This window comes from Pseudonaja textilis, chromosome 1, assembly GCF_049901715.1.
Source record: "Pseudonaja textilis isolate UNSWEBS1 chromosome 1, rPseTex1.2, whole genome shotgun sequence".
Taxonomy (NCBI): Eukaryota; Metazoa; Chordata; class Lepidosauria; order Squamata; family Elapidae; genus Pseudonaja; species Pseudonaja textilis.
In genome coordinates, this window is record NC_141990.1 from 87,978,678 (window position 1) to 88,000,596 (window position 21,919).

Sequence of the window (21,919 nt, forward strand, 5' to 3'; positions counted from 1 at the left end):
TGTGAATGAAGTAAGTTCACATTAATGTAATAAAAGAGGTTTTTGCTAGGACTCAGAAATGACTTAGTGCTTTTGGGTGTGGCCTACGACAGAACAGATACTGAGAACAAAGCTCTACCTGTTTTTTTTTTAATCTGGCATTGCTCATAAAAACCAAGTGGAGCTTCAGTTGTATCAATCTGGGCTCTATTTTGACTTTTTTGACCACAGCATAGTTTGCTGAGAGAGACAGATCTGGTCTTCCTGCTATCCTGTTTCCTTTTAACACAGGAAAAAGATTGCTTAAAATAAGTTTGTTCTATTCTATTCTATTCTATTCTATTCTATTCTATTCTATTCTATTCTATTCTATTCTAATTCTATTCTATTGTTTTCCAGAGCAGCCTGCCACTTGCTTACCAAGCATGAGCCGCAAACTAACAAACTCCCTTCTTTGACCTTAATAAGTTAACAGTTATCGACTTTCACTTCCCTGGTGGCCTATACCTCACCGTCAAATGGCTTAATGAAGCAAACAGCTTATGCTATCAAGAACCATTCTCTGTGGATTCCCTGTTGTCTGCCTACAAGTGCTTTTCCTCTTCTTTAATTGTAGACCTAAATAAACTAAACATTCAATTTCCTTGTAATTAATCTTCTCTGTACTGGGATGATCATTCCAAGGCATGGCAGGAAGAGTTAGGGGGAGTGAGAGATTTGCCCCATAGAGACGACCCCTTTTGTGAGCATTTCCTCCTAAAAGCTACTGCAAGTAATCTGGGAGGAATGTCTCCAATGCTGTTAAATATTGGATTTAAATTATTAAACTTTTATTAATTGTAATTATCTATGTGACTTCCATCGTGTTCACTTTTTTAGATATCCAATCCATAAATGCTGGATTAGTTGAGAATACCCGCCCCCTAGAGAGAGAGAGAGAGAGAGAGAGAGAGAGAGAGAGAGAGAGAGAGATATTTTGTTACACAAAATACTGTCTCTGTTGGGGAATGCCTTTTTCTTTTTCTTACTACTGCTTTTCAAAAATCAAAGTTAAATTCTATTAAATTTGGCTTTAAATCCATAAAGGACAGGTTTATTTGGTTGCTACTTTTTATCCTTTCTGGTTTAGAAGTTTGGTTTTTTTTTCCTTTTGTCTTTCTTCCTTTCTATCACTCAGGTAACAGGACTAGGTAGAATGTAAGGAAGATACAGGGTAGCCTAGTCATTTTGTTAACAATTAAGAAAAAGAAATGAACTTTTATGAAATAACAATGTTTCTCAATAAATGAGATAGACTTTACACTGCCTGATAACTGCACCCAGTCCTGCTTAACAGGCTAACTTTGAACTGTTCAATGTGGTAATATCAGGTGAGTGAGAAATAAATTCTTGTAGGTAAATGTGTAAGGTAACATTAAGCAATAAAACTGACCTACAGGTGCAATACATTTAACAGTAGTATGGAAGAACAACTGAAAAGAAAGACTGCACAATCACAGAACCCTGTAATGAGACTAGCCTTCTACAAATACACACATGTTTTTGCATTCATCTGTGATGTCCTAGAGGGTATAGTAATAGAATTTGCATTAATTTATAATACGTGAGGGGAAACAACTCATGCCCATCTCTATAGTAGATAATTATTGTCAGGTTACCCAAAGGTAGCCAGGCTAAATTAGCTGGCATAATACAGAATGTCTGTTTATTCAGTGTTTAACAACTGTAATTAATTGGCATCAATTTAAGAAACAGTAACAGCTCTGCCATTTCATTGTAGTGGAGAAAAAAAGTTTCCACTGATTCTGAATTCATTTATTCAATATTCTTTGACAGTGCACTGATTTTTTGATCGCAAACCAATAACATTATTCCTTCCTGGCATCAACTGGCAACAAAGGAAAGATGAGGACCTAAAGGATAAAGAAGAACCAAACAACAGCAGAAACAGCTAATAAGAACCCCATGTTTTCAGATTAGAAAAAGTAGGAGAGGTATATGTATAAAAACATTCCATTTATCCTCACTGGTAAAAGAAATAAACAGGCCATTAGGGCCAAGGAATTGCAGGATCTGCTGTATTTTGGCATTTCTTCTAGATTTAATATCTAGATTTATAAGGACTGGAAAAGCTACCGCCATACTTCTGGGGTTCCCTTAAAACTAATTTTTACTGCTTATCCTGCCAGAACCTAAATTTTGCAGGCAGTGCCCGTGGGTCTGAATATTTTGATTCCACTTCAAAGATCCTGCAAATGAGCAGCTGGATTCCAAAAAGCTCAATGTCTAAGAAAATAAATGGTAGTGTTCCAGAAAATATAAGCAAAATAAAAAAGAAATGAAAATGTCAATGTTCAAAATGCATGATCAGACAAAAACAAAAATCAGGAGTTCTACTTAATTTTGAAAAACATGACGCTCCAATGAAAGTTACAGAGTATGTGTCTCATATTCTTTGGATTCCAGCCCCATAGAAGCCTCTGTGTCCTCTTTTATGTATTTTGCTTACTTCTTCTATTTTTTTCACTTTGCATAACCGTTGTTCACCTTGAAACGGAATAATATTAAGTATGTATACCTTCATAAACTTGTATACTAAGTTGTAATTACAGTAATGATTGGTACTCATTGCAAATTTTAATGTGAAATATTCTTTGACAACTTTTCAAGCTGTAAGCCATACCAGTTTGCCATCCTCTAGCACTATTTTATTTTTATTCCAATTTCCAGCAGAAAGTTCAGCACAAACCTGTTTTGATAGGTGAGGTCAGCCCAGCTATGATCATTAGGAACAGATTTTATATTCTATGGTTCTTGATTTATTTATATCATTCCTTCAATTGGGCAAGAAATATCCTTCATCTTGAATGAAGAAAGAGTTCAAAACTTTAAGGCTGCTCAAGGATTTTATCATATTGTAAATCAACACCATTCCCTATTCCAAGATATTTACAAGCTGCTTTTCCAAACCAGCTGTGCTTCTTCCTGATTTCCTGACCTCTTTCCAGCAAGAAAAACAAATCGATAAAAGCAGACAACTTCAAACATAAAGGAAGAGACATCAGTGAGGTAATAGTTAAGCTCAACCTTATTTAAAAAACAGTAGGAAGTTCCTGTAGAGAAGAAAAAGAATGCCAAAGCTTGACAAAAGAGAAGGATAAGAAAACAAATACCCACCCACAAACCCTCAACATTTTCAGGCTGCGACTGAAAATAAGCTGAAATGAGACAAAATGAGAGTTTATTTCTCAATCTAGAGGATAAAAAAGAGAAGAAGGGATGCCTGAGAGAAGGTGCCAAATGTTTGGAAGCAGTTCTTCAGATAGAGATGAGCTGCTACCCAAACATGTCATGGAAGGAGTTACAATTGTTTGAGACAGAGGGAGCTAAGAGAAACACAAGCAACTGTTTCTGTATTTGGGCAAACCTGTTGCTATGGCTACCTATTCTACCAAAATTTCAGACAGCCCAGAACTTGTTTGGAATCACAATTCATGCCGCTTCCATGGGGTAACTCTATCAAGATGTACAAAAAGTTATTTAAAAGAAATCTCCCCTTTTAAAAGTAATGAAAGTATGATGCATCAAGATCCATTGTATCATTACATAGAGTTGAATTAAAACATCCATAGTTCATAAAAGAAAGAAAGAAAAAACAAGAGAAAGGAAAGCCCTATTCTGAAGTCTTAAAAAAAAAAGCTTAAAAGAGATTTTATTTTGTATTGGAGGCACATGATCAAAAATGTAGGTTCCAGCATCAATATTGTTGCTGTAATTTGCGCCAACTGAGACAATTATCCTGTTCCTCATGGATATTATTGTCCTATTATATTGAAGTTGCTAACATAGATGCAGTTAGGACAGAAATGGTTACAATTGGTGCCCTGTACAAACTTGGGGAGCAGCACTTTTTAGCAAAGCTGTCGATCATTTATTCCACAGTAAAATTCTCCCGAAGGATTTTCTGATTGCATTGCTTCTTTCTTTGGAGATGGATCAAGAGGGATAATAAATCATCCAATATAGTTCTGCCTGTACTGCTGTCCCTCCTATGAGGTCCAGTGTTTCCTTCTCAAATTCATTTCATTAAATCCTTTGCTGACCTTCAACCGTTCACTCATTCACCGACAGTGCAACTCTCTGGTTGATGATTGTGCTTGCCCTCAACCTCACTCTCATCATTGCAAGCACACATGTACACACAAAGAAAGCCACACCAGTGTTTCAGGATCTAAAGTCACAGTTCATCCCAAAATCCATCAGATTTTCAAATTGCCTCCAAACCTTTCTGAAACAATTCAAGGGCACTTGATGTGATTCAAGTAGAATAGATTAAACTACATGAAATCAAACTTTGTTTCACCACTTCACAGCTCATAAAACCCCATTCTCTGTCTCCAATTGCTGGCTTCTTTTCATACGCATGTGCAAAACTGTATGAAAGTGTGTATATGTATATGTATATGTGTACATATACATATATACATACAAAGAATGTTTTTCTTTTTTGTTCATGTACTTTCTTTATTTTAAACCTGGGAATCAACTGTTACTATTATTAAAATTACATTAAAATGACAATCTTAATATATAATTGTAATTTAATGTTTCTCCTATTTACTGTATATCTTACATCTTTTTATGTTCTCTTTTGCCTTCAGCAAGCCACTAAAGGCCATTGAAAATGTTTTTTTTTTAAAAAAAAACAGATCCAAGAAACTATAGACCAACCACCCTCAATACCTGGGAAGATCCTAAAAAGATAACAGCAGATCTGCAAACACCTAAAAGCAAACAATGTTATAACCAGAAGCCAAAATGGATTGTCAAAAATCAAATCAAATCAAACCTTTATTGTCAATGCACAACATGTGTACAATGAAATTGAATGAGTCTCCCTTCGTGCAGCCTCCCCACAAACACAAAATACACCTCACATTATGACAAAAGTGCCCTCAGGGCAAGTTTGCTGCTGCCTCTCAATGGCGTCATGTAACTTAGAGAGTGTTGTGCTAACATTTGCATCAGGTGGAATATAGACAGTGGTGATAACTATAACAGAAATTTCTCTAGATAAATAAAATGGCCAACAAATGACAGTTAAGAATTCCACATCTGGAGAAGAGTGTATATAAGTAACTCTACTGTTAGTACACGAGTCATTATGTGTTTAGATAGAAAGTCCTCCACCTTTGCTTTTACCAGAGTTGCCGTTTCTGTTGAAGTGGTGTTTGGTGTGGTTAGTTACTGTAGCTCCACTGACGCGTCCGATACAAGTGGATGAAGCCAGGTCTCCATGATAATCATCACACAGCAGCTGCAAATGAGCTTATTCGCCGCCATCCATAGCTCTAGTTCATCAGTTTTGTTGACAAAGGATCTAGTTTTGGTTAGAAAAATACTTGGTAATGCTGGCCAGTGAGGCTGCTTCCATAACCGAGCTAGCAAACCAGCTTTGCATCCCTGTTTCTGCTTCCTCTCTCTTTGCTGTCGACACTGCCTCCCAAGCCCAACAATGATCCATGGAGAGCCTGGCAATCTTACTACATCACTCGGTATATTATGATCTGCTGGGAGTCGCTGGTAATATCTAGTCGACTAGAAAATCCAATCTTTAGTAACTCCCTGGGGGAAAAGACTAGTTTTTGCCCACTCCATTATAACACAAGGAGCTCAAAGCCACAGCATCTATGCACGCTGCCATCTTGGATGGAATCAAACAAAAACAAAAACAAACCATGTCAAACAAATCTTATTTAATTCTTTGACAAAACGATTAAATTAGTGGACCAACAAAATGCTGAGGACTTAGTATATTTGGATTTCAGTAAGGCATCTGACAACATAGCTTACAATCTACTACTTGGTAAGTTAGAAAAATTTAGATAGACTGCATCACCACCAGATGGATTTGTAATTGGCTGACCAACCATACTCAATGCATAGTCCTTAATAGAACTACTTCTACATGGATCGAAGTAAGCAGTAGGGCACCTCAGGGTTCTGTCTTAGGCCCAGTACTCTTTAATATCATCATAAACAATTTAGACGTGGGAATAGAAGGGGAATTCATCAAATCTGCAGATGACACCAAACTGGCACTACAACACCCCAAAAGATAGTCTCAAGATCCAGAAGGATCTCTATAGATTTGAAACTGGGCCCTATCTAACAAAATGGAAGTCAATGGAGAGAAAAATAAGATTTTACATTTAGGCAAGAAAAACCAAATGTACAGGTACAGATTACGTGAAACCTGGCTCAATAGCAATAGTTGTGAGAGGGAATCTCAGAATTCTAGTGAACAATCACTTAAATATGAGTCAGCAGTGTGCTGCAGCCATCGAAAAAGCCAATGCAATCCTAGCCTACGTTAACAGAGGGATAGAATCAAGATTACATAAAATGTTAATACCGTTTTATAATGCCTGGTAAGATCACACTTGGAATACTACATTTAGTTTTGGTCACCACATTATAAAAAAGATGTTGAGACTTTGGAAAGAATGCAGAGAAGAGAAACAAAGATGATTAGAGGACTGGAGGCTAAAACGTATAAAGAACAGTTGTGGGAATTGGATATGTCTAATCTAATGAAAAGAAGGAATAGGGGTGACATGATAGCAGTGTTGCAATATTTGAGGGGATGCCACAAAGAAGAGGGGGTCAAGCTATTTTCCAAAGCACCAGAAGGCAAGACAAGAAGCAATGGATGGAAACTAATCAAGGAGAGAAGCAATCTAAAATTTCAGAGAAATTTTCTGACAGTGAGAACAATTAACTAGTGGAAAGGCTTGCTTTCAGAAGTTGTGAATGCTCCATCACTTGAGGCTTTTAAAAAGAGATTGGACATCCATTTGTCTGTCCAATGTAGAGCCAATGTAGATCAAAGTATTCCTTTACTCCTTCCATCCTTCATGTACGTTTTTCTTCTTTGGTGATTTATAATTTGGTATGTCACGCTAGACAATGATCTAACTTGTGATGAAAAAATATTGCTCAGTCTTTTTCTGATTATTTTATTTATTTAAAAGATTTATATGGCTGCCCATTTTATATAAATAATTCTGGGTTGCCAATATTAAGTGAGTAAATGATAAAGACATTTTAAAAAAACACCCCTTTTAAACCACCAAGTGTCACAACAATCCCATCTCAGAACCACAATGGCTGTGTTCTCCTCTACTCCTGAACCAATGCCCAATGTTAACAGCCTTTCAGAAAACAAGGTGAATAGGGATCACCTGCAATTCACGGAGAGGCTATTCCAAGAGGTAGGTGCAGCTACAGAAAAGATTCACTGCCCAGGTCCCACCAGATGACACCATGAAAAAAAGGACTTGGAATGAACCCATACTATCTAGTCTAGTGGGATGGGTATATATCCTCAGGGAGAGCCAAGCCCAAAATAAGCCTGGCCCTATGACATACTGGTAAAGCTCATCTTATACCATTCATTCAGGTTGTATAACCAACAGTCAGAAATCACTATGTCAAGTTTCTAGGCAAACTGAAGGTGTGCCATAATCAATAATACTTACGTATATTCATTATTTGTGCCAGTATCAGTTATACTACAAACAGAGCAGTGATCGTGCATGCACACACAACATGTGCATGCAGCTTTCCGCACACCAGCTGAGGCCTGCAGCTCCAATCAGCTGTGAGGAGAAAGAAGAAAAAAGTGCAGGGGTGGGTAGGAGGGCTGATCCTGCACTTTTCTCTTCTTTCTCCTCACAGCTGATTGTTAGGATTTTTTTCCTCCTCTCAGCTGATCCTGGGAGGCTTTTTTTAAACTATCAGTTTGGTAGCATACCACCATTGTACAAGCAACTATGCATCCAGAAGTATTGTGGCTCCCAACCAACTTAAAAATGAAGTTATTTAAGTAACACTGGCTCATTTTATCGTGTTCATTTCACCTTAAAACAAAACCCAGTTTATATGAGAATGGAAGCCACTTACCTAGCATGCGAACACATCTGGCATTCTGCTCTGGGCTATCAAATGAGATTTCTCCACACCGCTGAAAAAAAAGGGGAACATATTCAATGCAAGGCTTGAAGGCAGAGGCATCTTTAATCCATAGTACATTGCTTTTGCTTTTCACCTGACCATTTCTCCATACAATGTTAAGAAACAAATGCCACACGTTTCTGTGTAATTAAGAGCATTTACGAATTATAAGGAAACGACTGGTACTCGGGGATGGTGGAAGATAAAATAAACTCTCAGAAAATTATTCTGATTTTTAGTAATTCTCAAACAATACATTCCAATCTGGAACTTATTGATGGGATTAATCCCCTCGTTTCCTATATAGTTAACCACTGATTAGAAAGTCTAATGTCTCCGTGTTAATGGTGATATTTTGAGAAACTACAAGTTTAATAAGATATTTCCATGCAAATACTGTTCGTGTGTGCAGTGGAACTACAACGCATATTAGACTTCCTTTCCCCAAACGACTTTGCTATGAAGAAATTATATGACACTGATAGAGAAGTATATGTAAGTATCCTCAAGACATTGTGGTCATATAGTCTCCTGATTTATAATAAACAACATTTCACCAATATATTCTGTGGAAGCATCTGTAACACAAAGGGATCATATAACCAGGAACCCTACATTTGAAAGCTATTATTCAGACAGACAGACCACACACACAGAGGCATGAATTTGCCTTGAGTTCATACTTGGGCATATACATACTCTCTCTCTGGCTCTGGCTCTGGCTCTCTCTCTTTCTCTCTGTCTCTCTGAGAGACCTTCATATAAAAGAGAAGAAATGTCAAGTAATATGCAACCTGCTAAATTGGTGAACAAATTTCTGTCCCATCAATTCTGCCTAATGAAACAATATAAAAAGTGTTACGGTCATTTCTCTTGTGTAGTTGTTTCATCAGTTTCCATATTAAATTATAGTTTGATTTGAAAATCCAAAACCAAGGTATTCACCCTGGAAAAAATATTTTATGTAAACAAAAAGCAATTGAACAATGTAGCAAAAACATTTCCAAAAATGTTGGAAGTTCTAGGATGATAATACTGAACTTTTTTCAGACCAATAAGTAGGAGACTCCCCTTGGAGTTTCGGGGGAGAATAACCCTCAGTATGTTTTAGCAGTCATGATTCTACACTGATGATATCATTCAGTATTTTCTAAGAACACAATACATTTTATTCTGGTTTACCACAGAAGAAATTGGCTCCAAAGTACAACACTATTTGGTTAAGAAAATCATTTTTTCCTTTCCTTATTTCATAGTATTTAATAAATCTCTTCTTTCATACTTCTAAAAAAAAATTAATAAGCAGAAAATGTCCTAGTATAGAAGACCCATGTTAAAAATAGATAGTACTGAAATGATGCTTAAATATTATATACTGCACACCATAAAAGTTATCTACAATGTATAAATGTACTTCACGCTATAAAATGTTGGGCTCAAATACATACAGTTATTTAAAGGACTTTAAAGATTAATATTTGATTGAAACCAGAACTTTTTCTCCTGGACTGATGAATAAGCAGTAAGAAAAGAGTCGTGTTTTTCTACATAATAATTGCAGCAAGATTATTGTATGCCTGAAGTTGGAAAGATCTGGAAATACCTACAATAGAGGAATGGCTGGTGAAAGTTACTAGTAGCCAGTTCAGCAAGTTCTGTCATTTTCACCAACCATTCCTCTATCGTAGGTATTGATATGAGAAAAGACAATATGTTTTTGTATACAATATTTATTGGTGACTGGAAACTCCTTACGAACTTTTTATAACTCTTAATGGAGTTTTGTTAATTAAGACAGTGATGAGGCATTAAAATTTTGTTTATAAGGAATGGGGTGTGATAGGAGATGAACAAATGGTTAACTGTATTTTAAGAGATGGTGACAAGTTGTTAAAGTTATTTATATTTGCTGCGATGAACTGGGAAGTTTCCTTTTTTTCTGTACTTTTTTTCCCTTTTCCTTTATGTATTTTTATATTCTGTAGTTTATATTAGTTTTAGTTGTATAATTTTAATATAATAATTAATTTTTTAAAAAGAATGTATACTCTTCTGCTTACTACAGATAGTCCTCAACCTACAATGGTGATGGACCCTGCACTTTATGGTTGCAAGTGGTGATAACTGTTAAGTCAGATAGCCTTGCTTAATGACTCCTACTCCTTACTCTCCCTGATGCCACCATCAAATGAACACAAGGGTTGTTAAGCGAGCATGGGATACCTCATAGGTGGGGGGACACCCGCCACCAAGCCAAGTCCATAAAGGAGGCAGACAAGCAGCAAAAAGTCTGCAAAGCCAAGAGTAGCCCAGTAGGAGGGAAGAGCCCAGCTAGATTAGAGGTCTAGAGCCAATGCAAGAGATGCTTCCTAACACATCTCCATGTTTGGCCAACAAAGTCACGTTTGTGGCCCTTGCTCCCATCAGGACATTGCAAACCTCTTCTGGCTCTTACTAGGCTTTGGAGAAATCAGCCACCTGCATGCAAAAGTGGCAGCTTCAGGCAGTGGTGGGCTGCAACCGGTTTAACAACCGGTTCTGTGAGTCTGTGCTTTGCGCGTGCGTGCATTTTAAAAAACACAAAATTTAACATCTATGGCTTAACTTCTAGGGCAGTGCCAGCAAGTAAAACAGCTGAGGCGCGGAAATCCATTGTGCCGCACGAATCAGCTGAGCTGAAAAACACGGAAATATAGGACAGGATAGGGCAGGGGCAGGTAGGTGGGGCCAGCTGATTGTCGGAACAACCAGTTTGCTAGAACTGGTCTGAACCAGCACCAGCCCATCACTGGCTTCAGGCATGACCTTTTCCTTGCTAAACACCTTCCCCACCCCCACCCCCAACACATTTCTTCAATAAAGAAAACAAAGAAGTTGAGAGGAGCAGACTTATTGCTCTTTCCCCCTCCCCCTTCCCACCCCATTAGAAGCTTCAACTAAATTCTCCACTTCTACTCTCCAATTTGGATCCCTTTTAAATACTTATTTTGCTAAATTTACTGCATGCCTAGAAAGAAGATGGCAAAATCTGTGAATCACTTACCTTGATGAGTGACTGCCATGCTGAAGAATAGAGGACAGGAAGGAAGGAAGGAAGGAAGGAAGGAAAATCTTTCTGCAGCTTGTTTGCACTGAGGAGCTGAATAAAAAGTTCAGCTCTAAAGAAAAAAGTGGCAGCACAAACATGCAGCAAAAATGCAACAGCAAAAAAAAAAAAAGCAGAAGCTGAGTCTTAAAACTTTCCATGGGTTTCCAAGCTTTTTGCTACCAATCCAACTGCCTTTAGTACCCAGCTTCCGACCGTCTTGACCAGGGCTCTTCAAACTTGACAGCGTTAAGACTTGTGGACTTCAACTCCCAGAATTCCTCCTCCAGTCATGTTAGCTCAGGAATTCTGGGAGTTAAAGTCCACAAGTCTTAAACTTGCCAAGTTTGAAGATCCTTGGTCTTGTATATACCATGCTTGAAAATTTATTCCAGATATTATTTTGCAACATAATGAAAATAGCAAGAGGTGAAGCAGCACTGAAAAGGCCTGTTGGTTCCAAAGACCAAATAAAAATTAATTAAAAGATTTGGCCCTCCAATAATTCAACAATGCAGCACAACATGATTTCACTCTGTTTATTTTGCTCTAGTTTGATCCTGAGATGATAAGAATGAGTTCACCTGAGTTAATAGCCAAAAGAAAAATGATTATCAAATCCAGCCAACATCTCTAGAGGCCTGGTGGATAGTAACTTTTGAAACTTTTAGATTAAGCAGAATGGGTTTGATTTCTTGGGATTTTCTCCATGTTTTTTTCTCCCTCTAGATAGGATACTGATGTTTGGAAACTTCTCACATTACTGTCAATTCATATGTAATTAGATTGCAAGCATTAGTATTTATTATTTATTAAGACTTGTTTTAATGTTTGCAGAAATGGAAATGGAAGTCACCCGTAAGGAAGGCACTTTGCTTAAGAATGGCTTGGAAAAAACGGGGCTGGACAGCATGTTGAGCCAATCCCTTTTCAAACTTAACACTGCTGTCTCTGGAAGGCTATTGTACCTAAATAAAAAAGAAATATCTAAAATATAATGATTGTTTTCTTTATGCCGTGACAAGCAACAACAGATCAGGCGGAAAAACAGATGACCCTCATCCTACCCAAAGACCAAATTACACTGTATATATTAGCAGCACAGACTCAGAAGTTTATTGTGCAAAAATCTATACTATTCTGATGAAGGCACATCTGCTGTCTTGAATCAAATCTGTAACCATCTTCTTTTTCTTGTTTTTTTTTTTAAATCTGATCGCACTTACTGAGATTCTTCTGCTTTTTTGCCCAAGGTCACCAATTTAAATAAACTGCACCAACATCTATATAAATAACAGAAATTCAACAAGCTATAAACAGGAGCATCCAGATCTTCTCTATAAATATTTGTGGGATGCCTCTCTAGCATGTGATCAAATGGGCAATTTATATTGAACAGAAGGATATTTGTCAGGGATTCATGGCATCTCCAGCCTAAGATGTTCTTGCATGTGAAACTAACAATCAAATATTATTTTATTCCTCTCATTTTCAACATGGTAAACCAGCCCATGGAATTTAGTAACTTAAATGCAAAGTGAAAATCTGAGAATTGAAAAATGTAACGCATTCCTAAAAGATTCTCATGAAGCCACAAACTAGTAAAAGTGGTATTTTTGCAAGAAGGAACTTTGCATTTTGCCAATGCAGGTTATAATCATCTGAAGGCATTTAGTAATCTCCCTAAATTGTGTCTACTATAAAAGAAGCATATACCGTATGCTTGCTTTCCTGCAAATTGGAATACCAAGTCTATCATACCACTTGGGAAGGATAACTTTAAAATTGGGAAAGTATAGAAAGTGTAGTGTTCTTCCGCAAAATAACACCAGTATTTTGGTTAACTCAATTACCAACTTTTCATGAAAAAAAGACTTGCAACATATGTTTTAATATTCTTTTTATCAGCATAAGAGAAAATAGACGTTGCCATATGCAAATCTATGAGAATTAGTTTTATTTTTTTCTAGCTCTTCTTTAAAAAAATAAACAGAAGACAGCATTCACCTCCCCTTTAAACATCCCACATGATTAAATTCTTCAAAGGAAGGAAGAAAAGACACTTTCAATAACTCAGCAGATAAGAATATTTGCTTTGTCTCCCTTGATAACTAAACTGTGTTTGCCAACTATTATAAATTTATTTTTGTTTTTCTTAAAAAGATCTACTGCAGTTGTGTATGGTCCCAAAAGTTTACAACATAACTTTTAGATATATTTTTAAAAATATTTAAACATTTAGACTTTTAAAAGAACGTTGCTCCCACTTCATACACCTAACCTAAAAGCACAAGACCAACTCAGCTAAATCAAGATAAGAAATCTTTTTGTTCAGCTTTTGTTCTTCACAGTGGCCAACAGAATGTGTGTTTTAAGGTGAAGAATCACTGACAGACTTGCCCTGTGCTCATTTACCCAATTCACTTCTTACATCCTCCAAATTATGAATTATGTCTTGTGGTAATGAATTCTACCAGTTAACTAAGCACTGAATAAATAAGTGTTTTCCCCTGTTATATGACATGGGATAAAAAATATTTTCAGATGAAAAGTGCCTACCATGCACAAATAGGCCAGCCTCATCTTTAAACGTCAGGCATGTCCCAAACCTTCACACATATCTATATAAATATCTTGGGGTTCCAGGGCTCTCAATCAACAAAGATTTGTTATTCTATGGATGTGTCCTTATTATTATTAGTTATCTTCATGTCCCATCTTTTTTCTAGGAACATAAAGGAAATTTTATTTCCTGTCAACCTAGACCCTAACCCTAACCCAACCTTGGGGGTAGATTAGATGAATACCTCCATCTTTTTGAGCCTTTTGAAAATTTGATCTTCTATAAAAGTTTGTAGCTGTGGGTGTGTTATATCTAACACCAAAAGGCTGGTGCCAGAAGAAAAATAAATTACCCCAAGTAAATTTCTGGGCATGTTAGTCAGAGCCTAGGAAGTTTAGTTTGATTTGTGTCTGAGGGGAGTTTGGAGCAAGGTAGCAGCAGACAGATAATAAGATAAATATCTCTGGAGATTACTTGCTTTTAACTGTCCCCTCTTGAAATTAATTTTCCAAGAAATAATAACAGTCACCTTATGTAGGTGTACAGATAAGGTGCTATTAGCCTTTGTGAGAGAATAACCACACTGGGCATTTATAAAGGCACTTGTGAAACTAGACAACCTGGTACTGACCCAGAGTGAATCTGTTTATGGGGCAGATAGTTAATTAGAACCAATTATCTGTGCTGCCTCATATTGTTTCCTGTTTGACTGAAATCAAGCATTTCAAAAGCACAGTATGCTACTGCAATTATCAAGCTTTTTTCTAATGTCCTACATTGATTTAAACCTGGAAGCTTCTTGATAAACAACACATGAAGATGTTTGTATATAACCCTCAAGATGGACAAGGCAGGCAAAGACTGAGAGAGCCAGAGTAATAGTAGTGCTGAAGCTGAACAAGTAGCTTGCTTAAAACTACTTAAAAGTATGCAAAACTACATACTACCCATATGTAATTAAGGCTGCAGTCCTGAGTGCGCATCACCTTAGTAAAAAAAAAAGCCCCATATAATCCAATAGGGCATCTTACCTTTGAGTAAACATTCATATCATTGCCCTGTAAGATGACATTTTGTACTAGCAACTTCCTGACAAAATTGCTCATATGTTTAGCCCCAGTTTTACAGCAGCTCTTAATCAAGGAATCAACCCAACCAATGGATGTCTTTGTTTTATTGCTATAATTCATTTCCCAGATGTTTACAAAAAGATGATTTTGTTCCTGCCACATCCTGCTGCTTTTGCAGCCAGTAACCTTCTAGGAAGTGACTACTGGATTTTCATACACAAACATAATTTATCCTTTCAACAAAAGCATGAAAAATCTGACAAAGTAGCAGAAGACAAAAATAAGTAATTACTGATATTTATGAAATACATTATAATGCCTAGCATCCCAATAACTGCTTCATTCTTATATATGCAGAAATGCACATAGCTTTGATGCCTGTCAAAAAGAAGAATAAAAATACAAAAAAAATCAGCTTTCTAAATTAAGATAACTCAGAAATCCAAGGAGTGAAAACTTAGATATTTTTTTAAAAAAACGTTTTTTTAAAAAAAAAGAAAAAGAAAAACCATTTTAATGGCAGTGGAAACTTCTTTAACATTCTCCAAGCTGTAGACCATGTTTAATCTTGAACGAACTGTGCTCTTCAGCTTAACCATTTTTATTTTTTTTATTTGTCAATCGCTTACAAGATAATAGGTATAAGTATATACATAGTTATGAATACATGAAATGGGAACATATAAGAAAAATAAAAGAAACAATAGGACAGGGATGGTAGGCATGTTGGTGCGCTTATGCACGTCCCCTACAGACCTCTTAGGAAAGGGGTGAGGTCAATAGTAGACAGTCTAAGGTTAAAGTTTTTGGGGTTTGGGGAAGAAACCACAGAGTCAGAGTAGAATATTCCAGACGTAGCTTTTTCTGTTGCTGAAGTCATATTTCCTGCAATCAAGTTTGGTGCAGTTAACCTTGAGTTTGTATCTATTGTGTGCTGTTGTGTTGTTATGGTTGAAACTGAAGTATTCATTGACAGGTAAGTCATTGCAATGTATGATTTTATATACCATACTTAGATCAGACTGAAGATGGCATAATTCAAAGTTTTCTAAGTCTAGAATTTCAAGCCTGGTGGCATAAGGTATTCTACGATGAGTAGAGGAGTGGAGAACTCTTCTTGTGAAATATTTCTGGACTTTCTCAACTGTGCTAATATCAGATATGTAATGTGGGTTCCAGACTGATGAGCTGTATTCAAATATTGGTCTAGCAAATGTTTTGTATGCTCTAGTTAGTAGTGTGATATTACCAGAGAAAAAGCTACGTAGGATTAGGTTAACAACTCTTAATACCTTTTTGGCTATGTAGTTACACTGGACTCTAGCACTTAGATAATTAGAGATGAGTACTCCAAGGTCCTTGGCAGAGTTTGGATCCTCAACAAGGTCTCTATTCAGCTTGTATTTTATTTTCTGATTTTTTTGCCAATATGTAAGACAGAGCATTTATTTGTTGAGATTTGAAGTTGCCATTTGTTTGACCATTCTGATACATAATCAAGATATTTTTGAAGGGTAGCAGTATTGTCTGTGGTACTGAACAGCTTTCTTTTTTTAAAAAAAAACAAGTTTTATTGATTTTACAAACAAACAAACAAAACATCATTAAACATTAAAAACATAAAACCTCTTTCCATTGTAGATCTTTACAAGGCAGGTAACATATTGCTTTATATCACGTACTTATAATTTATCCCATTTCCATATAAACACGTAAATTCCCTTTACCAAATTCCACATTGTTTCTCTTTAATCATTATTTAATCATATTTCCTTTCTAATTTATCTGCTATTCAGTCATCACATTTATATTTTCCTCTGGCTTGTTTATAATTATTCTCATCTAGTCTTCCTCCGAGATTTTATTATTTAATTCTTAATTAAACACACACACATAAGACATAAACATAAAAACATAAAACTTTCTTCTAGAAAGTAACTTGGCCCCAGATTACCCCTTTTTGTATGGACTTCAATTGAATTCATGCTCTTCTTATATACCATTACCCATCTTATTTACCATTCTATATCTATTATATAACTCCTCTCCACTTTTTCCTCATCTTAATTCTGTTTTATATATTTAATCTTGCTTTAAAGAAAAATATTTTTATATCTTTTGTCCATTTCTCCATTTACATCTGTCTCATTTCCAATTTAAAAAAGAATAGTTTCCCCTGGAATCACTAATCGGAGTATGATGCCTTTCTATCATTCCCCTAAATTAAAATTTAAAATAACACCTAAATCCCAATCAGATTCTGCTTAGTACATTCTACTATTTCAGAAACCAATACTACAATAATAAATCAATAACAATCAACACATTAATCCATTAAACTCTATATTTAAACTAATATTTTAAACATTCCCTTTAGTATTTTATTAAAACTTATTATCATTCATTATTAAACCTTTTAAAGTTATACCTTAATATTTTAGTCTTTTATTAGATCTTAAAAAGTTCTGATTATCTACTTATAATACAAATACCACTATTACAATACTCATGTGTACTTTGCAGAATCCCCCCTTTAAAAAAAAAAAAATCCCATATATTACCCATTATCCCTAAAAAAAATTTCCTTTTCTCCATCTTGTCTTATACCTTTGTAACTTTTTCTCCCTTTTCCCTTTCCTTCTTAGCCCGCCTAAACTTTTTACTCCCTCCTCTCCAAACCTCTGCCTTCTTAATTTCCCCTTTCTGCATTCCTCTTTCCTTTTGCTTTCTAGCATTCTGTTGTTTTTGCATCTTTTTTTTCTCTTTCATAAACATTTTTTTATTTCTTAAGTCCTTCCTTTTCGCTCCTCTCTTTCTCCTTTCTTTCTTAGTCACACCGTTTAGTTCATTAAAAATGGCTTCTTCTTCCTCGGCTTCTTCCAGCTGTTGTTTAATTTGCTGACACATGACAAACGCCATATCTAGGAAACAAAGGGCTTCTCCCATAACATCTTTGCCTTCTTTCTTTATTTTTAAATATTGTTTTTTTAGTTCATCAAGAGATAGAGCCATTTTGAACTGTTTCTTCTTCTCTTTCTGTATCCTCTTCTTATTATTAAGCCAATCAATTATTTCCAAACTTAAAACAGTTCCCAAAAGTCCCAAAATCCCACAGTCATCAAACAGTCCAGGCAGAGTACAAGCTTCTTCTTTTTACAGTTTCTCTTCTAGGGGTGAAGTCAAATTAGGGAAAGAAGAAACGTCCAATCTGTGCTTTAAATCTTTCTTAGAATTAATTTCTATTCTCTTTATCTTCAAGGCATCTCCTCCAGCAAAGTCTTAGAGTAAAGATTTGTTTTCCCAAGCCTCTCCCTTCCCACTTATAACAAAGGAGTTTAGGTTTTACCTTCTATCAAAAGGCTGGTTTCCCTTGTCCATTTGTTAATTCCATAATGGAGGGAGAGTAACTTCCCCTTTTCGTCACTTTTCTTCGCAGCTGAAAACATCAATCGGGAACATTATAGCTTCCAAGCCAATACTTTCCCAGGTGTTAAATATGTCCTTAAGGTCCCAGTTCGACCAAGAAAAAACTTTCATTTTAAAACTCCTTCTTCCTCCTGCGCATTCTTTATCCAGTTGCCGGCTTCTTTATGGCGGCCATAAAAGACCGCCGCTCCACCAACTTGAGAGAAGGGGGTTATTGCCGGCTGGGGGGGGGTTTGCGATGCTCCTCACCCCCGTCCAGATCCCCCCTTTCTTCAGCTGCCCCAACAGGGCAGCCTTAGCCTCCAAATCCGTCAGGATCGGAGGCACCAAGGCGGCTAGCACAGCAGGGATCACAGAGAAGGCGAATCCCTGCTGTCACCGAAGCCGACAAACCGGAAGTGTGAACAGCTTTACATCATCAGCGAAGAGAACACAGTTGCTCTTAATGTGATCACAGATGTCATTTATGTAGAGTATGAAAAGAGTTGGTCCTAGAACACTGCCTTGGGGGACACCACTATTGACAGGTACAGAATTTGATGGGACACTCCCAATTTTAACCATTTGTTGTCTGTTTGACAGGAATGCTTCTATCCAGTTATGCAGTTGTCCAGAGATACCATAAGATTTTAGTTTTAGGAGTAGTTTGTTGTGTACCACCGAATCAAAGGCTTTACAGAAGTCTATGTAGTTTGCATCTATTGCTTTGTCCTGATCGAGTTGTGTAGTCCATATGTTTTTGCAGTGTAAGAGTTGCAGATTGCAAAGTAGTTTTTTTCTGAAACCAAATTGTTTATTAGAGAGGAGGTTGTTTGTCTCTAAGTGGAGGGTAATGGATTGGTTAATAATTGATTCCATGACTTTACAGGTGACACAGCATAAAGAAATTGGTCTGTAATTTTCAACTAGGCTGGGGTCTCCCTTTTTGAAGATGGGGGTGACCGTGGCTTGTGGCCATAGTTTCGGCAAGGAGCTGGTCCTGAAAGATTTTTCAAAGATTATGCTTAGAGGTTCGGCTATCACAGTGGATAGCTTCTTTAAGAAGTAGGCACATATTCCGTCCAGTCCAATAGATAGAGATGGTTTTAGATTGTGTAGTGCTTTTTCAATATTGTCTTCTGTAAAATCGATATGTATTAGACATTGTAGTTTTCTGTGGTTTGACTAGGAAATACTGGGCATGATCCATTGCTGTTTACAAATACTGAGCCAAAGAATGTGTTAAAGAGGTTGGCTTTAATGGTGTCATTGTTGCAGTCTTTACTATTAGGTCCTATCAGGGGTGGGATGGACCTTGAGTCTTTTATTTTGTTGTTTACAAAATTGTAAAAAGCGTGGGTGGAATTGGTGCGTAGAAGGTTTTCCTCTTGTTTAATGTGATAATTGGTGAATTCAGTCTTTATTTGATGGCATAAATTTTTGTATCGGCTTTTGAAGTTGGCAACGTGACCAGATTTGTTTTTCCGTCAAAGTGATCTCTTTTTGGATTGAAGTTTCCTTATTGTTATGGGTAATCTTTTTTGTTTGTTTGTTTTGGGAGTTGTTATTGATATATATATATATAGTTTGATGACTCTTTTGACTTCAAGTAAGAATATGTTGTAATGGTCTTCAACAGTATTGCATCCAGTGAATAGAGATTGCCAATCAATGGATGAAAGATCGTTGTCTATAAGATCATAGTTGCCTTTTTTTAAGTTATAATTGGGGATTGCATCATTGTGATGATTTTTGTGTGGGCGTATGTTGAGACAAAAGTCAATCAAATTGTGGTCACTGTTGGAAAAGAGTTCTTTAGTTTGTATTCTGTAAATTAAACCCAAACTATTGCAGAAGATGAGATTGAGACAGTTGTTAAGTCTAGTATTGTTGGTTACTACTTGTTCCAGTCCCAGATTTGCAACAGCATCGTAGAAGGTTGCATGTATGGGTTCAGTTGTACATTCGTTTAGGGTCCAGTTAATATGAGGTAGATTGAAGTCACCAAGAAAGATAAAAGCGTGTGGGTAGGATGTTGCCCATGTTAGTAGTGAATTTAGCTTGTTTACATGTTTGATGTCATAATCAGGTGCTCTGTAACATAGTAGGAATCGAAATGTGATATTTAAGGATAGTTCACAGATGATGGTCTCAGGAAGAGCAAGCTCTTGGTTAACTTGAATGTTTTTTAGATGTAAGTACTTTTTATAGAAGATACCAACACCACCTCCTCTACGGATTTCACGATCTGATCGGTAAACATGATAGTCTTTTACTGTGGTAATGGAGATGCGTTGAGCCATGTTTCACAGACAAATATGATGTCGAATTTAGCCATATTTAGTAAGAGGAGAAATTCAGGTATTTTATTCACAAGGCTTCTTGCACTGAGTAGCTTGTATTTAAGGCCAGCTGTAGTTGGAATTGAGGTAGTTAGGGGCGTGCGTGCCTAGTCTTGGGTGATGGTGGATTGGTTGAAGTAGGGTTGTGGTTGAAGGTTAAAGCTGAGTTGCAGGTTGTGTGACTTACTTTTGATACAGTCAGCACGGTAGTCAATGTACAGATCCTTCTCTCCATTGTCTAGATGGTTTTTGAGTTCTGTGCAGAGTAAACAGGAGTGGGCATGTTGCTGTATGGTTAGGTCAGGGTGAGAACGGAGGTTCTTATGGTTGGTGTTGCTTTTGGCAGGTGAATTTATAGTATAAATGAATTTACGTTTGCTTGATTCATTTTTGCAAATGACCCTGCAGAAGCGTGGGGCCACAGAGCTGTCTCTGTTTTTGAGCTCTCGGCCAGAGCGGGAAATGTCAAGTATTTCATCAGGAGAGATGGTTGATGCTTAATAATCACTGATGATGTTTTGGACAGTTGTGATGTTATCATTATCATTGATGTCCTCTAGAGCAAATAAGATGGCATTTGGACGTTTCCGTTTGCACTCAACAGCTTCTCTGATGAGAAGCTTATGATTTATGTTTTTGTGTGGATTGGGTTGTGGTTGTTGGGTAGAGATGTGGTTTGTAGCTATTGGATGTTCAGGTTTTTGCTTTGTGTATTTTTTTTCAAGGTTGGATAATCTTTCTTTTAAAGTGTCCAGGGATGCAACTATGGTGTCAAGGGATGTTATTCGTGTTTCTATGGTATCAACTCTTTCAAACGGATCCAGTTTGGGTCTGCATGATTTGCAGAGGTATGGAAATTCATTGGATGATTCTAGGTATTGAATCATTTGCTTGGGTAATCCCAAGCAGTCATTATGAGTGTATTTGTTACATAGAGAACATTTGATGGAATTTTCATTATCCTTTAGAGTTTTATAGCATTTAAGGCATGTGCAGGAGTCTTGTGGTTCATCGGTGGGGATTACTTTCTCTTTAGGTTGTGGTTTGGCATTGGATTTTTTTCTTGGCATGGTAGGTTTGTTAAGATGGTACGTTGATTAAATTATTTAATGAAACAATTTTGGGTAATCAGTATAGCCAATATGACACCAATCAATCAATTGCAATAATCTCAAAGATTTTTTTACAACTTTGTTCTCCTCTCAAGGTAGCTTAAACCAACTATTAGCCATAAGTATATATAGCTGGGGAAGAAAAAAGGAATTCCCAGAATGAGATTTTTTTGTGAAAATATGAATTATAATTTGCAAACCATTGACCTGAGAAAATTTGGTTAACAATCTGAAAGGGAACTACTATCTTTTCTCTGATTTGCTGACACAATACTTTTACCCAATTTTGACAAGCAAGATATGTTGCTGTTTGTTGTCAATAGGACTCTTTCCTGTCTAGGGAATAT

General features: G+C 36.6%; 1 protein-coding gene across 2 annotated transcripts in view; it reads right to left on the minus strand.

The window, feature by feature from the left end:
- The window catches only part of PDE7B (phosphodiesterase 7B), a 215,004-nt gene that overhangs the window by 95,561 nt on the left and 97,524 nt on the right, over window positions 1–21,919 (minus strand). For both annotated transcript variants that reach the window (XM_087940593.1, XM_026705542.2), the window contains exon 2: window positions 7,945–8,005. In XM_087940593.1, the coding sequence (XP_087796719.1) occupies window positions 7,945–7,951 (7 nt within the window). In that variant the 5' untranslated portion in view covers window positions 7,952–8,005. The remainder of the gene's footprint in view (window positions 1–7,944; window positions 8,006–21,919) is intronic.